This window comes from Ornithorhynchus anatinus, chromosome 3 (genome assembly GCF_004115215.2).
Source record: "Ornithorhynchus anatinus isolate Pmale09 chromosome 3, mOrnAna1.pri.v4, whole genome shotgun sequence".
Lineage (NCBI taxonomy): Eukaryota > Metazoa > Chordata > Mammalia > Monotremata > Ornithorhynchidae > Ornithorhynchus > Ornithorhynchus anatinus.
In genome coordinates this window covers 50726757-50744015 of record NC_041730.1, presented here as the reverse complement: position 1 = coordinate 50744015, position 17259 = coordinate 50726757, and the positions used below count along the sequence as shown (strand labels likewise).

Genomic DNA, 17259 nt, shown 5'->3' with positions numbered 1-17259 from the left:
TCTGCTCCCTCGACTTCTCCCAGAAGAATGGCACAGGGGGTCCCCCCCCCCCCCCGGTTACCCACCATTTCCCAGTTGTATATCTTAATGGGAGTGAGAAAGAGAAAGAGAGGGACAGAGAGATGAAGAAAGAGATCCTGAGAGAAAGACACACAGCATGAAAGAGAGAAGGAGAAAGAGAGAGTGTGGGCAGGGAATGTGTCCGTTATACTGTTGTTGCGCTCTCCTGAACGCCTAGTACAGTGCTCTGCACCCAGCAAGTGCTCAATAAAACCTTCTGACTCTGACTGAAATATAGAGAGTCAGAGAGAGAAAAGAGAGACAGTGAGAAGCAGAGACAAAGAGAGAAAGGTAGTCAGAGAGCATAGAGATGAGACAGAGACACAACCTGAGAGAGAGATACAGACCATGAAAGGAGATGGAGAAAGAGAAACAGAAAGAAAGAGCGCACAGGGAATGTGTCGGTTGACTGCTGGATCGAACTCTCCCACCCACTGAGTCCAGTGCTTTGCACACAGTAAGTGCTCAATAAACACGACTGGTTGAAATATAGAGAGACAGAGATAGAGAGCAGAGAGATAGAAAGAGAGACAGTGAGAAGCAGAGATGAAGAGAGACAGTCAGAGAGAGCAGAATGATGAGACACAGAGACCCTGAGAGAGACTGAAAGAGTGAGAGAGACAGAGAGAGACAGAGACAAACAGAGACAAAGAGAGATGAGACAGAGAGAAAAACACTGAGACTGAAAGTGAGAGACATAGAGATAGAGAGACAGTGAGAAACAGAGACAAAGAGAGATAGAGAGAGCAGAGAGTCACAGATACAGAGAGAGACTGAGAGAAAGAGTAAGAGACAGAAAGAGACAGAGAGATAAACAGAGAGCAGAGAGACAGAGGGAGACAGTGAGAAGGAGACTAAAAGAAATAGAGAGAGAAGAAAGATGAGACAGAGACAAAAAGAGAGAGTGAGAGAGAGCAGAGAGACAGGAAAGAGAGACAGTGAAAGACAGAGACAAGGAAAGAGAGAGCAGAGAGGAGACAGAGAGAAAAGACACAGAGAGATAAACAGAGAGCAGAAAGACAGAAAGAGACATGAGAAAGAGACAAAAAGAGATAGTGAGAGGGAGCAGAGATGAGAGACAGAGAGAGACAAAAAGAGGCAGAGATATACAGGGCAGAGAGACAGAAAGAGAGACAGGGAGAAACAGAGAGAGTGAGAGACAGAGACACAGAGAGAGACAGAGAAAGAGCGATAGAGAGACAGTGAGAAAGAGACAGACAGAGAGCAGCAGAGAGACAGGGAGAAACAGAGACAAAGAGAGAGAGTCAGAGAGAGCGAGAGACAGAGACACAGAGAGAGACTGAGATAAAGAGACAGAGAGAAAGACAGAGAGCAGAGAGACAGAGAGATAGGGAGAAAGAGAGATAGAGTGAGAGACAGAGAGAAAGAGAGATAGAGACACAGAGAGAGAGACTAAGAGAAAGGCAGAGAGATAGGCAGAGAGATAGTGAGAGACTGAGACACAGAGAGACTGAGTGAGAGATGGAGAGCAGAGAGACAGAGACACAGAAAGAGAGATAGAAAGCAGAGAGAGACTGAGAAAGAGACAGAGACATAGACAGAGAGCAGAGAGACAGAAAGAGAGACGGGGAAACAGAGACAAAGAGAGAGTCAGAGAGACTGAAAGACAGATAGACAGAGAGAGACAGAGCAGAGAGACAGAGAGACAGGGAGAAACAGAGACAAAGAGAGAGAGTAGAGAGAGTGAGAAAAAGAGACAGAGACACAGAGAGAGACTGCGAGAAAGAGACAGAGAGATGGGCAGAGAGCAGGAAGACAGAAAGAGACATGAGAAAGAGACAAAAAGAGATAGTCAGGGAGAGCAGAGATGAGACACAGAGACAAAAAGAAAGAGGCAGAGAGATACATAGAGGGCAGAGAGACAGAAAGAGAGACAGGGAGAAACAGTGAGAGCGATAGAGTGAGAGACACAGAGAGAGACTGAGAGAAAGACAGAGACACAAAGGGCAGAGAGACAGTGAGAAAGAGACAGAGAGACTGAGAGAGACAGAGAGATAGACAGAGAGCAGAGAGACAGTGAGAGACTGAGAGTGAGAGACGGAGAGCAGAGAGACAGAGAGAGACAGAGAGAGACAGAGACAAAGAGAGATAGACTGAGAGACAGAGAGAGAAAGAGACACAGAGAGACTGAGAGAGACAGAGAGATAGACAGAGACAAAGAGAGATAGAGAGAGAGACAGAGAGATAGACAGAGACAGAGAGATAGACCGAGAGACAGAGAGAGAAAGAGACACAGAGAGACTGAGAGAAACAGAGAGATAGACTGAGAGACAGAGACAGATAGACTGAGAGAGACAGAGATATGGACAGAGACAAAGAGAGAGACAGAGAGATAGACTGAGAGACAGAGAGAGAGACAGAGACACAGAGAGACTGAGAGAGACAGACAGAGACAGAGACAAAGAGATAGACAGAGACAGAGAGAAAGGAGAGACAGAGAGATAGACTGATAGAGAGAGAAAGAGACAGAGACCCAGAGAGACAGAGACAAAGAGAGAGACAGAGAGATAGACTGAGAGACAGAGAGAGAAAGACACAGAGACACAGAGAGACTGAGAGAGACGGAGAGATAGGGACAGAGAGAGACAGAGACACAGAGAGAGACAGAGGATAGACTGAGAGACAGAGAGAGACAGAGACACAGGCAGACTGAGAGAGATAGAGAGAGACAGAGACAAAGAGAGAGACAGAGACAGAGAGATAGACAGAGACAGAGAGAAAGGAGAGACAGAGAGATAGACTGATAGAGAGAGAAAGAGACAGAGACCCAGAGAGACAGAGACAAAGAGAGAGACAGAGAGATAGACTGAGAGACAGAGAGAGAAAGACACAGAGAGACTGAGAGAGACGGAGAGATAGGGACAGAGAGAGAAAGAGACAGAGACACAGAGAGAGACAGAGAGAGATGATAGACTGAGAGACAGAGAGAGAAAGAGACAGAGACACAGGGAGACTGAGAGAGATAGAGAGAGACAGAGACAAAGAGAGATAGACCGCGAGCCAGAGAGCCAGAGCGAGCGAGCAGAAGTGCGGCCGTGCGTCCATGGGTGAAAGGCAAGAGGCTCGTGGCGTTGTTGGCGGGTCCCCACCTGGGCCTCACGACCAGCCTTTACAGCTCCCCCTCTCTCTCTTCTCCTCCTCCTCCTCCTTCCTCCTCCTTCTTCTTCCTCCTCCTCCTCCTCCTCCGCCCCCGCGCCGAAGGGGAAAGGGGAGGCCAGGCCGGGCAATGGAGGAAGGGAGGGCGGGCGGGCCGCGTCTCCATGGCGACGCCGCCACGCGCCCGTTCGAACGCTCGCGCGCTCCCCGCGCGCGCCCCGAGCCCCCGCCAATGGGAGCGGCCGGCCGGGCCGGGGCCGGCCAATGGGAGGGCTCGGAGGCGGCCCCTGGGGCACCGCGGGCCGCCAGAGGGGCCGGGGGGGCGGCGCCGGAACCTCATTGGTCCGTCGGGAGGCGGCGCTCCCCGATTGGCCGCCTCCGAGAAGCCCCGCCCCCCCCCGCCGACTTCCGCCTGCTTCGGGTGAGTCGACAGGGCGAGGGCGAGGGCGGGGGGGCACTGGTCCCCTCTCCCCATTCCCCCCCCCCTCCCAGGCTGGGAGCCCGTGGGTGGGCGGGGATTACCTCTCTCTGTTGCCCAATTGTCCCTTCCAAGCGCTTAGCACAGTGTTCTGCACACAGGAAGCCCTCAATGCATAATAATAATGTTGGTATTAAGCGCTTGCTCTGTGCAGAGCACTGTGCTGAGCGCTGGGGGAGATGCAGGGTCATCAGGTTGTCCCACGCGAGGCTCCCAGTCTCCATCCCCATTTTAATAATGTTGGTATTAAGCGCTTACTCTGTGCAGAGCACTGTGCCGAGCGCTGGAGGAGACGCAGGGTCATCAGATCGCCCCACGTGGGGCTCACGGTCTTCATCCCCGTTTTAATAATAATAATGAAGCGTTTACTCTGTGCAGAGCACTGTGCTAAGCGCTGGGGGAGATGCAGGTCATCAAGTTGTCCCACGTGGGGCTCACAGTCTTCATCACCATTTTAATAATAATAATGTTGGCATTTAAGCGCTTACTCTGTGCAGAGCGCTGTGCTGAGCGCTGGGGGAGACGCAGGGTCATCAGATCGCCCCACGTGGGGCTCACAGGCTTCATCCCCATTTTAATAATAATAATGTTGGTATTTAAGTGCTTACTATGTGCAGAGCACTGTGTGAGAGACAGGGTCATCAGGTTGTCCCACGTGGGGCTCACGGTCTTCATCCTCATTTTAGTAATAATGTTGGTATCTGTTAAGCGCTTACTAGGTGCAGAGCACTGTGCTGAGAGCTGGGGGAGCCGCAGGGTCATCAGGTTGTCCCACGTGAGGCTCCCGGTCTTCATCCCCATTTTAATAATAATAATGATGGTATTTGTTAAGCGCTTACTCTGTGCAGAGCACTGTGCTGAGCACTGGGGGAGATGCAGGGTCATCAGGTTGACCTACGTGAAGCTCCCAGTCTTCATCCCTATTTTACAGATGAGGTCACTGAGGCCCAGAGAAGGGAAGTGACTTGCCCACAGTCACCCGGCTGACAAGCGGCAGCATGGGCATTCGAACCCATGACCTCTGACTCCCCAGCCCGGGCTCTTTCCACTGAGCCACGTTGCTTCCCAATATGACTGACTGAATGCTCTGCCCACGGGAAGCGCTCAATAAGTACCACTGACTGAATGAATGAATGGTAGGCCGGGGCCTGGGGGGTGCGACCGTCCGCCCCTTCCCCAGAGGGACAGTGGCAAGAGCCCAGGCTTGGGAGCCAGAGGACCTGGGTTCTAATTCCGCCTCCACCCTGGCCCGCTGTGCGACCTTGGACAAGTCACTTCTCTGGGCCCCAGTTCCCTCATCTGTAAAATGGGGATGCAGACTGTGAGCCCCACGTGGGACAACCTCATTTCCTTGTATCTACCCCAGCGCTTAGAACAGTGCCTGGCACATAGTAAGCACTTAACACCATCATTATGAATGATTATTATTGTTTTTTCCCCCCACGGCGGGGTGGGAGCCGGTCTGAGCGGAGGAGGAGGATGGAGCGGCAGCGTGGCCTAGTGGCTAGAACCCGGGCCTGGGAGTCAGAAGGTCATGGGTTCTAATCCCGGCTCTGCCACTGGTCTGCTGGGTGACCGTGGGCAAGTCACTTCACTTCTCTGGGCCTCAGTTCCCTTCTCCGTAAAATGGGGATTGAGACTGTGAGCCCCACGTGGGACAGGGACTCTGTCCAATCCCATCTGTTTGTACCCATCCAGTGCTTAGTACAGTGCCTGACACATAGTAAGTGCTTAACAAATACCACAATTATTATTATTATTATGGACCTGGGTCCTAATACAGTGCTCAATAGTACAATGCCAACAGTAAGCGCTCAATAAATATGATTGAATAAATGAATCCCTCCTCTGCCACTTGTCTGCTATGTGACCTGGGGCAAGTCGCCTCACTACTCAGTGCCTCAGTTTCCTCATCTGGAAAATGAGGATAAAGACTGAGAGCTCTATGTGGGACAGGACGGGGTGCAACCCAATTAGCTTGTATCTACCCTAGCGCTTAGAACAGTGTCTGGCACCTAGAGAGCGCTTAACAAATACCATTTTTATTATTATTACTGTTAAGAGAGTAGGGCCAGAGGAGGGGAAAGCGGAAGAGAGGTGCCTTCAAGACATCTCTACTTGGATGGCGTCCCGTCCCCTCAACCTTGACGTGCCCGAAGCAGCGCGCCTGTTCTTCCCTCCCAAATCCTGAACTCCCGGTGACTTTCCCACCACTGTAGACAACACCACCACCCTTCCTGTCTCACGAGCCCCTAACCTTGAGGGTCTGGAAAACGTCCTTCCTCAGATCCGACAGACAGTGACTCTCCCTCCACCTCAAAGCCTTATCGAAGGCGCATCTCCTCCAAGAGGCCTTCCCTGACTAAGCCCCCCTTTCCTCTTCTCCCACTCCCTTCTGCGTCACCCTGACTCGCTCCCTTTATTCATCCCCCCCTCCCAGCCCCACACCACTTATGTGCATAGCTGTAATTTATTTCGTCTAGTACAGTGCTCCGCACACAGTAAGCGCTCGATCAATCGTATTTATTGAGTGCTTACTGTGTACAGAGCACTGTTCTAAGCACTTGGGAGAGTACTCTATAATAGAGATGGCAGACAGGCGCCCTGCCCACAGCGAGCTCACACTCTAGAGGGAGAGACAGACATTAGTATAAATAAATAAATTACAGGTAAGTGAGGGCGGGGTGAATAACGGGAGCGGATCCAAGTGAAAGGGGGACGCCGAAGGGAATGGGAGACGAGGAAATGAGGGGTTAGGGAAACCTCTTGGAGGAGATCGAACCTTCAGTAAGGCTCTGAGGGTGGGGTGAGTGTTCATCCGTCCGGTGTGAAGAGGGCCCAGCCCCGGGGTCGGCGGCAAGACAGACGGGGCCGACAATAATCACGATTAATCATTCATTCAATAGTATTTCATTCAATAGTATTTATTGAGCGCTTACTATGTGCAGAGCACTGTACTAAGCGCTTGGGATGAACAAGTCGGCAACAGATAGAGACAGTCCCTGCCGTTTGACGAGCTTACAGTCTAATCGGGGGAGACGGACAGACAAGAACAATGGCACTAAACAGCGTCAAGGGGAAGAACATCTCATAAAAACCGATGGCAACTAAATAGAATCAAGATTAATCAAGATTAATCAAGATTAAATCAAATTAATCAAGATTAAATCAAATTAATCAAGATTAATCGATCGACTCTCTTTCCTCCACCCCCTCGCTTTTCAACACCCACTTTCCCGCCGAGGCTGAGCACCGTTGCTGCTCCCAGAATGGCAATAGCTCATATTTCTTGAGTATCGGTGAACAGAGAAAGCCGTCACCATCTTTCCACCGCCCTCGATTCTTTTCTCCATTCCATGCTCGTGCTCCCTGGACTCGTGATCGCCTTCTCAGTCTCGTTTCCCTTGCCCGCCGCTCATTTCAAAGAGAAACTCTTCTCTCTCCCCTGCCAACCCCTCTCCAATTCTCTCTCCCGCTTCCATTATTTATTATTCCGCTCGTCGCCCGAAAGCGTTTCGAGTTACAGATTGCTTCCGAGGACCCAAAGGAGCAGAACGCAAGGAGTTGGACTGAGAAGGAGCCCGTAACTACAGGATGGACACAGTCTTTATTTCCCAGGGTTGCGGTGCGGGGTCGTGGGGCTATTTAAACCCCTCCATCACCCTGAGCGCCTAGGAGACCGTTCCCCCAACCGTACTGGCTCTGTGGCGGGAGGAATTTTTAGCCACAAAGGCTTTATCTGAAAATGACCCGACCCCTTGGCCGACAAGCTATTGCAGAAGCAATCGTGTGCCTCTGAATCTTAGCAGCGGGAGGATTCCTTCATTCATTCAGTGGTATTTATCGAGCGCTTACTGTGGGCAGAGCACTGTACTAAGCGCTTGGAAAGTACAATTCGATTTGTTCTACTCTCCCGTTGTTGATCCAGGGTAAGCCTGGTCTCTGGGTTTTTTTGGTTGTTTTTTTTCCTTAATATCTATTAGGCGCTTACTATGTGCCAGGCACTCTACAAGGAGCTGGGGTAGATACAAGATAATCAGATGGGACACCGTCCACGTTCGACATAGGGCTGAGAGCACGAGTCTAGGAGTCAGAAGGATCTGGGTTCTAATCCCAGCTCTGCCATTTTTCTGCCGTGTGACCTTGGGACCTCTGTGCCTCAGTCCCCTCGTCTGCAAAATGAGGATTAAGCCCGTGAGCCCCATTTGGGACGGGGATTGTGTCCAACCCGGTTTGCTTGTATCCACCCCAGTGCTTAGTACAGTGCCTGGCACCTAGTAAGCACTTTAATAAATACCACAATTATTCTTTTACAGAAGAGGGAACTGAGGGCCAGAGAAGCAAAGTGACTTGCCTAAGGCCACACACTGAGGTCAGGTGGCGGAGCTGGGATTAGAACTCAGGTCCTTCTGACTCCCAGGCCCATCCTCGAGCCACCGAGCCATGCTGCCTCATGTGCTGGCTCCCCAGAGACCCCCCCAGCTCTGACCCTCTCGTCTGGGTTTATTCTTGGGTCTAAGGCTGGTGGCTGAGATGGTCCACCAGAGGTGGGAGTTTGGAGGGATCATTCACTCAATCGTATTTATGGAGCTCTTTAATATGTGCAGAGCAGAATACTAAGCGCTTGGGAGAGTACAGTACGACAATAAACGGTCACATTCCCTGCCCACGACGAGCTTACAGGCCATCACTCGGATGGGTCGGGTCCTACCTTCCGGGTCGTTCTGAGACCCATGAATCCCCATCAAGCAAGGATCCGTGCACTTAGATCCCACCCTCAACCCCACAGCACTCCTCTGTAATTGATTTATCCCTATGAATGTCTGTCCCCTCCTCTAGACCGTAAGCCCACCGTGGGCGAGGGACGTGTCCGTCGACTCCCGAGCGCTTAGTAGAGTGCTCGCTACACAGTAGTAGCTCAATAAATACCACGGATTGATTGGAACCCATCTTCTGACTCCATTATATTGTAATAACGATAATAATCGTGGTATTTGTTAAGCGCTTACTCTGTACCAGGCACTGTTCTAAGCGCTGGGGAAGATACAAGGTGAGCAGGTTGTCTAAGCTTAAGTGCTTAACAGATACCGTCGTTATGATGATTATCATTCTCCGCCCTCAGAGTGGTGCTCCCAGGCGCTTCCGCGCATCGTGCAAATTGCTCGGGGGGGTCATGGCCCTAAGAGCTTGCGGTTTGATCATCTTCCGGAGACCTCGCGTCCCCAAGGTGGACAACAGTGCCATCGAGTTTCTTCTGCTGGAGGCGTCCAACGGGATTCACCACTGGACCCCTCCAAAAGGTGAGGGGCTTTTGCGGGGGCGGGGGGGGGGCGCGTAACGAGACGGGCCAGGGCTTTGGAGGGGGGTGCCCAAAACCCCCGTCAAACCGACTCACCGGAAGCCGCGCCGTACCCCTAAGGGATGAGTAGACCGGAGTAATGATGGTATTTGTTAAAGGCTTACTACTTGCCAAGCGCCGTTCTAAACTCTGGGAGAGATACAAGCTCAGCAGGTTGTCCCATGTGGGGCTCACAGTCTTAATCCTCATTTTACAGATGAGGTCACTGAGGCCCAGAGAAGTGAAGTGACCTGGCCAAAGTCACACGGCTGCCAAGCGGCGGAGCCGGGACAAGAACCCACGACCTCTGACTCCCAAACCCGGGCTCTTGCCACGAAGCCATAGCCCATTAGCTCCTTGCAGGCAGGGAACAATTCCAACTCTGTTACCACGGACTCGCCCAGATGCTTAATACAGTGCTTCGCACCCAGAAAGCGCTCAATAGATAGGACTGATCAAGTAGGCGTGCAGGTTGGGGGGAGTCTCCTGAGTGAGGTCGGGGCGGGCTGGCAAGGACGTTTTCTCCGGGTGGTCACCGCCGGCCTCCTCTGCCAACGAGGTTTACTCCATTCCTCTGCTGGCTGAGAGAGGAGGATTCATCCATCGTCCACCTGTCGATCAATCATTGATCGATCAATCAGTAGTATTTATTGAGTGATTATTGTATGGCTCCAGATTCTAGTATCGCTCCCCGCTCCCCCCAGCCCCGACCAGGACCCACCTCCAACCTCTTTAACCGTTTTGATCCCTTTCTCACATTCCTTCTCTCTTTCTCCACCCCTCCTGTTGATCCTTGGCGACTTCACTATCCATCGTGGCTCAGTGGCAAGAGCCCGGGCCTGGGGCCTGGCAGGCAGAGCTCGTGGGTTCTAATCCCGGCTCCGCCGCCCGTCAGCTGGGTGACTCGGGGCAGGTCACTTCACTTCTCTGGGCCGCGGTTCCCTCATCTGAAAAATGGGGATGAAGACCGCGAGCCCCATGTGGGACAACCTGATGGCCTTGCATCCCCCTCAGCACTTAGAAAAGTGCTTGGCACATAGCGCTTAACAAATACCTTCATCATCATCAACCCCAGCCTGCACACCTCACTTCTCTAAAGCCTGTCTTCTCACTGCACCTCCCTCTCGTCTATCTCACCGCCAATCTCTCGCTGTCATCCTGCCTCTGGTCTCGATCGCCCTCCCTCCTCACTGTCCGACAGGCAGTGACTCTCCCCCACTTCAGCGTCTCCAAGAGACCTTCCCTGACTCGGCCCTCTTTTCTCCTCCTTCCATTCCCTACTGCCTCGCCCTGTTTCGCTCGCTTGATTCCTCCTCTCCCCCACCTCCCGGCCCCACAGCGCTTACGTCCATATCTGTCATTTATTTATTTTTTTTGTATTAATGAATGTCTCCCCCTCTAGATTGTAAGCTCACTGTGGGCGGGGACTTTGTCTGGTGGTACTCTCCCAAGAGCGTAATACGTTAAGGGCCCAGTAAATACGAACGAATGTCTACTGGGCACTTTGGAGAGGAAAATACAAGAGGGTCAGTAGGCATATTCCAGGCCCAGAATGAGCCGAAGAGAGGGACGGGGGAAGGACTGGCTCAGAGGAGGGGAATGGAGAAAGGCCGAAGGGCTTGGGCAAGGGGAGGGGCACGGGGGTGGTCCAGCTGGGATAAGAGGACATGGGGAGGGGCTCGTTGTGGAGAAGGAGCATGGGGAAGGGCATGGGGAGAAGCCAGCTGGGGTGAGAGGGCATGGGGAGGGGCCCCCTGGGGTAAAGGGGCATGGGGGGAGGCCACGGAGGGGGCCCGGTCGTTTTTTACACTCCCAGCCCTTGCCCCGCATACCTGCGGGGCCTCCGTGGCACAGACTCTCGTCCTAGCTAAGTGGGGTTCAGGGACCAGAGATGCAGGTCAGTCGAGGAGCACGAGAATGGTTCCACCCTCGGCCCTGTCTCAGAGTTTCCACCCCGAGGGTACAGAGCCATCAGGATGGGTTGTTTACGCTGATTACCAGAAAATACACTCAAACGTGACCAACAGTAACGAGGGTATCTGTTAAGCCAGGCACTCTACTTTGTGCCAGGCACTCTACTGAGCGCTCGGGTGGAAGCAAGCAAATCGAGGTAGACACAGTCTCTGTCCCACGTGGGGCTCACGGTCTCAATCCCCATTTTACAGATGAGGGAACTGAGGCACGGAGAAGAACTGTGCCCACGGTCACACAGCGGCGTGGCGGAGGCGGGATTGGAACCCGTGACCTTCCGACTCCCAGGCCCCTGCTCTATCCACTACGCCCCGTTGCTTCTCTCTTCGTCAGCTTCCGGTTCATAATAACAGCTGCTTGCCAGGCAGTGCCCTGGGCTGGGGCTGCCTGCCAGCATTCCCATTTTTTGCGAGGGGGTGGATGGTTTGGGGAGGTTGTCGTGCTTAGCCTCACTTTACGTTCCCGGCGGGACTTTCCGCGTGGAAAAGACATCCAGCTTTTCTCAGGACAAAGAGAGGGGAAAGAATTGGGAGTACGCTCTCGGGACCCGCTCAACGAAGGTTAACGTCCAGGGAGCCCGAACTATTAAACCCAACTCCAGAAATCAGGACTCCTGGGCCCGACGCCTGGCTTTCAGCCGAAACTCGCTTTCTGCTTCCGATCACCCAGAGATAGGTGATGGAAAATTCTCTGCTAGGTTCAGAGGGGAGGCGGTAATGAGAACCCAGTGTTCCCATTTTCTGAGGAGAGGGAACGTGTTAAAAAAGCTGGGCGGCCAATGAGGGAGTACGGGATTGGTTTCAGAGATTGCCGAGAATGAGAATGGAAAATATCTCTTAAAGGGGACAACCTTGTTTTCTCACCCACTGAAGGGCGATACTCTGCCGCTTTGCTAAAAAATAAAAGCCTCCCAACGTAGCCAACTCTCCATCTACCCGCTGCTAACCGCTGCAACCAGAAAGGCGGGAATTAGTAGCATTATACTTGGTAAACGCTTACTAGGTGCCAACCACTGTTCTGAACCCTGGGGTAGATGTAAGATTTTTTTGGTTGGCTAGGTTGGCTTGGGACTCACGGTGTAGGTAGGAGGAGTAGGATTTAATCCCCATTTTTTACAGCGGAGGAAACGGAGGGCCAGAGAAGTGAAGTGGCTCACCCGAGGTCACCCAGCAGACAAGTGGAGGAGCCAGGATTAGAACCCAGGTCCTCTGACTCCCAGGCCCGGGCCCTTTCCACTCGGCCAAAGGAGAAGCAGAAGGTCGTGGGTCCTAATCCCCGCCCTGCCACTCGTCCGCTGTGTGATCTGGGGCGAGTCGCTTGGCTTCTCCGTGCCTCCGTCACCTCCTCTGCGAAATGGGGATTGAAACTGTGAGTCCCACGTGGGACAGGGACCGTATCCAACCCCATTTGCTGATATCCACCCCAGCGCTTAATACAGTGCCTGGCACGTAGTAAGCGCTTAACAGATGCCACAGTTATTATTAGTAGCAGTGATAGTATTCGGCAGCCAGACGGGCACAGAGGTCCTAGAAGAGGTGGGGGGTTTGGCTGGAATGGAGACTGATCTCGGGCACGCCGGGCCGCTTTCCCCAAGGGGAAAGCCCTCTGGGAGGTTCAGCGGCCAGAAGGCGGAAATCCTGCGAAGGCTTTAAATCCTCCGATGGGAAAAGGCCACGCTTCCACCGCGTCTACCCCGCTCTTCCTCTCTTCCCCGTCGGTCCCCACCAGGCCACGTGGACCCGGGAGAGAACGATCTGGAGACCGCCCTGCGGGAGACCCAGGAGGAAGCGGGCCTGGCCCCCAGCCAGCTGACCCTCATCGAAGGGTTCAAGAGCGAGCTGAGCTACGTGGCGTGGAACAAACCCAAGACGGTGACCTACTGGCTGGCGGAAGTCAACGACTTCGACGCCGAGATCCGCCTCTCGGACGAGCACCGGGCGTACCGCTGGCTGGGCCTGGAGGAGGCGTGTAAGCTGGCAGGGTTCGAGGACATGGAGCGCTCGCTCAGACAGGGGCACCAGTTCCTCTGCTCCAGAGAGTAACGGCGGTAGCCGCCGCTCTACCGAGGGCCCGACGCGCTCCCCGCCCACCGTAAGTTGCCTCTCTGTCCTAAACCCTCTGTCGAGGGCGGCTGTGAATAAATACGTAAGTGCCAGAGGCGGTTACGGGGCTGCGACGGAGGAAGGGAGGGAGGGGAGATTCGCGTGGCCCGCCCGGTTGTTCTCGAGAGAGAGTGAGAGTCGGAGGTTCCGGCTTCGAGGCGGCGCGCGGCCTCCGGGTTTGATTTCTGTGCCCGCCGACTCATCCGGCGGCAGAGGGCAGCAAAGTTTTCAGGGAAGCCGAGGCCAGGAAAATGCCCCTTTGAAGGCAGGGGAAGCTGTCCGAAGCCAAGTCAACACGTTCCTGTAGGCCTCCTCTCCCCAGCGCTTAGTACGGTGCTCGGCACACAGTAAGCGCTCAGTAAATGCGATTGAAACGGGCCCCCAGCCCTCCTATCCGGTGGGGGAGAATTACTTTAGAGGTCATCCAGGTAGGGAAGGGAAATAATTTATAATAAACAATCTAAGGATACGTACATGAGCACGGTGGGGCGAATACCGGATGTCTGAAGGTCACAGATCCAAGTTCACGGGCGACGCAGGAGGGAGACTAAAAGCTCATCTCTAGACTCTAAGCTCGTTCTGGGCAGGGACTGTGTCTGTTCATTGTTGTGTTGTACTCTCCCGAGCGCTCAGTACAGCGCTCGGCCCACGGCAGGCACTCAATACATTTGATTGAACGAGAGCGAGCAGGGGAAAAGAGGGCTGCGTGGGGAAGACTTCTGCTCCCGCCCTGAACCCAACGCTCAGTGGCCTCAGACCTTTTCCTGAAGACAGTCGCCAGCTCCCCTTCTCCCCCAGCCGGCCCCTCCTTATCTCCACCGAGGCTCTGGGCTTGGAGCTCGGCCAGGACCTGCCGGGCTCCGTGCCCTGAAGTCCCTGCAGCCCGTCCCCCGAGTGTCCAGATGCAGAGCCGGTCCTGACTCCAACAATAAGCACTCCTGCCTCGCCCTTCCCTCGGCCCGGAGCTTGGGGCCGCGGAAAATCTGAGGCTGTTTTCTTCATCTCCGTCAGGGCTTGGGCCAAGCAGTAGCCTCCCTCGATTTGGTCCATCGGGCAGGCGGGCAAAGTGAGGCTCAGAGAGAGCGAGTGATTTACCGGATGACGGCAGTAGGGAGAGAAAAGAAAGATTCCCAACACAGCACCCTCATTCCTCCGCCTTAATGCTGACTGTCAGGGCTCCCTTTTTTTTAAAAAAAAAAGCGATATTTATTAAGTGCTCACTTTGCACTGGGCACTGGGGTAGATACTCCTGCCAGGAAGGTCAGACCGTCTTTGCGGCGGCGATTCTTAAGGCAGGGCAGGCCTGGGGAATCTGGGTGGGGGCACCCCTCAGAGGAGAGCGAATCCCCAATATCGTCTTCCCCCCGAGATTCTGGTGGGTGGGCTCTGGCCTGGCAGCCACTGCTTTCCAAGCCGAGCCCTGCGGCCTTGAGGGGGTTAAGAGATCCGGGGGTGGGGAGACCCTCCCCTCTTTATTCCTCAAGTGGGGGGGGGACCCCCAGCCCTCAGCCCAGATATCAAAGGGGAGGAAGCACAGCCCGTCCTGGGCTCCAGGCCTCGGAGGAAGTTGCTTTGTCTGTGGATGAAAGGCTCCCCGGGAGGAGAAGGGGAGGGAGGGCTTTGGACTGGTGGTGGTGGCACCGTGTGGCTTCCTGCCCGAGCTGTCACGGGGCCGGGAGGCGGTCAGTCCGCCGGTCCCGTTTATTGAGCGCTTACTGTGTGCAGAGCGCTTGGGAGAGTACGAGACAACAATAAACAGACACATTCCCTGCCCACCCCGAATCCCAGCAGCCCACTGAGAGGGCCGAGAGGGCAAGGCGCCCACTCCCTTGGAGAATAATACTACTAATTTTGGTATTTCTCAAGTGTTTACTCTGTGCCCAGCACTGTAATAATGTTGGTATTTGTTAAGCGCTTACTATGTGCAAAGCACTGTTCTAAGCGCTGGGGGAGATACAGGGTCATCAGGTTGTCCCACGTGAGGCTCACAGTTAATCCCCATTTTACAGATGAGGGAACTGAGGCACCAAGAAGTGAAGTGACTTGCCCACGGTCACACGGCTGACAGGTGGCGGAGCCGGGATTCGAACCCCTGACCTCTGACTCCCAAGCCCGGGCTCTTTCCACTGAGCCACGCTGCTTCTCTAGCCATGCTGTAGTAAGCGCTGGGGTAGAGACAGGTCTATTAGGTTGGACACCGTCCCCCGTCCCATGTGGGGCTTGCAGTTTTCATCCCCATTTTACAGAGGGGGCGACCGAAGCACGGAGACGCTCAAATCCCTAATTCCCCAAGAGTCCCGCCTACGAACCCAGACCGCCGGCTGGGACCTTCCCGTGAAGTGACACAAGGCTAGAGGTCTCCTGTTTCTAGCCGACAGAGGCATCCGTGCTGGGTCGGGAGAGGTGGGGGTGATTTCGGGGGGCGATGCCAGGCTTGGCGGCTGGTGGATTTTTGAAATTTGTCCATGGTAGGAAGGCTGTTCTGGTTCGTCCTCTTCCCGTTCTTTCCCGTCTCCTCCCTGCTCCTCTCTTCCCTCCTTCGTCCTCTCCCCCATCCCCTCCCCGACCCTGCGTCTCTAAAACCTTCCATCGGGCGAGGCAGGATGGATCCCGGGCAAACGATAAGTCTTAAAGTGTCTTTTATTTTTAAAACCGGGCAGCAGGCGTCGTGACCTAAGGCATCCTCTCACTGCGCCCAAGCCTTCCAACAGAAAGAAACCCGCAACGGACCCCAGCCTCCCGCCCCTCCCCGTCTAACGCTTCACGGAACAGAACCAAATCCTCACTGGGCTCGCGTGAGCGATGGCCACAGGGAACGGTCACTTCTTGGTTTGACTGGGATGAATCCAAACACGTGTTCACGCTGATATACCCACACCCATCCGTACGCATCCATTCACTCACAGATGTACAGCTAGGCACTCACATCGGCCCAGACAGGAGCACAATCACACCTGGACTCATGCTTGGACACGCACAGATGCACAACCGGAAACTCTGAGACCGCTTGGCAGGCCGGACTCCACCAGGCTGGTTCTACACCCTGCTGGGAATTGGGGGTGGGGTGTCCTCCCCGCCCCCCGCCAACTCCTGTGCACCTAAGAGATGTGATTTCCCAACCTGCTTCCCCGGATCCCCCGCTTCCCGATGCAAACAGAAGGGGTGGGGATTGCGGGGGGGTGGGGGGTGGTCTTTGCGGTTCAAACGTGAAATCCCCACTGAAATGGGAAGTGATTTCATTTCAGGAAATGGCTTCTTCGAACCGGCCCCCTCCCGCCACATCCTCAGACGGACACGCTCACACACGCATGCCCACGCTAGCTAGCGTTAAGGCCTCTAAATGACACCTCTGCCTCCTCTAGATGGGAAGGAGAAGGCCAAAGACAGAATAAAAGTGACGTCTCTAGGGTTCGTCAGGGCAGCTTTGGCGGGCAGGGCCCTGCTCTGGGCCCATCGCCCCCGGCCACAGCCGGGACCCGAGCTCGGGCCCCAGGAGACCAGAAGGCTTCCGAGTGCCGAGTTGGCAGGGGGGCTGTGAGTTCCCCGCTCTCTCCCCTCCCTTCCCCATCACTAACTTGAATTTCCCCAACGGGACGGGGAGGAGGAGGAGGAGAGAAACCACACAGGGACTCCCAGAACGACGGGGCGCTGGGCCATTGCACCGGGGGATGGGGGAGAAAAGACAACCGTATTATATACCACACCCCTGGCCGGACTCTGGCAGGAGTCCGTGTAGGTGGGGGTGCACGGGTGGGTGGGAGAGGAGAAAGAGGGGAGAGTATCAGGGTCTGCCGTAGCTCTTCCCTCTTCCCGCCCTCCCAAACCCCCCACCAGCAGGTCGTCCTTTACTTCCTACACTAAGTCTGCCCCTCTTCCTGTCCCTCCGCACCTGAGGATGCCACCTGACCCCCGTAGAGGAATCCGTAGGCCTTGAGGATTGAGGATTGAGCTCTGCAGGATGGCTGGGGGCGGTGTGCAGGGGAGCCGGAAGGTCAGACTCCGGTGTGGGAGGCGAAGGGCAGTCCAGGCCCAGGAGGCCTCCTCCACATCCCGCAGAAAAACCTGGAGCCTGAGGCGGGCAGGGGAGGGAGGGAGGGAGAGAGAAAAGGATCTGAACTTGGCCCTCTCGGGGACGAATCCAAAAATAAGCCGGGAGTCCTTGGACCCAGAATCCTCTTGCCAGTCCAATTCTC

The 17259-nt window shown here is 54.5% G+C and overlaps 2 protein-coding genes across 3 annotated transcripts in view; one reads left to right on the top strand and one right to left on the bottom strand.

Annotated features, from left to right (window-relative positions):
* Positions 1-3200, bottom strand: part of KIF24 (kinesin family member 24) — a 45727-nt gene extending 42527 nt beyond the window's left edge. For both annotated transcript variants that reach the window (XM_029059772.2, XM_029059773.1), the window contains exon 1: positions 3171-3200. The gene's annotated coding sequence lies outside the window, so the exon portion shown is untranslated. The remainder of the gene's footprint in view (positions 1-3170) is intronic.
* A 309-nt stretch (positions 3201-3509) lies between these two features.
* On the top strand, positions 3510-13121 carry NUDT2 (nudix hydrolase 2). The gene is made up of 3 exons (XM_029059115.1): positions 3510-3598; positions 8778-8955; positions 12693-13121. The coding sequence occupies exons 2-3, from the start codon at positions 8829-8831 to the stop codon at positions 13004-13006; spliced, it is 441 nt and encodes a 146-aa protein (XP_028914948.1). The 5' UTR covers positions 3510-3598; positions 8778-8828; the 3' UTR covers positions 13007-13121.
* The last annotated feature ends 4138 nt before the right edge of the window (positions 13122-17259 follow it).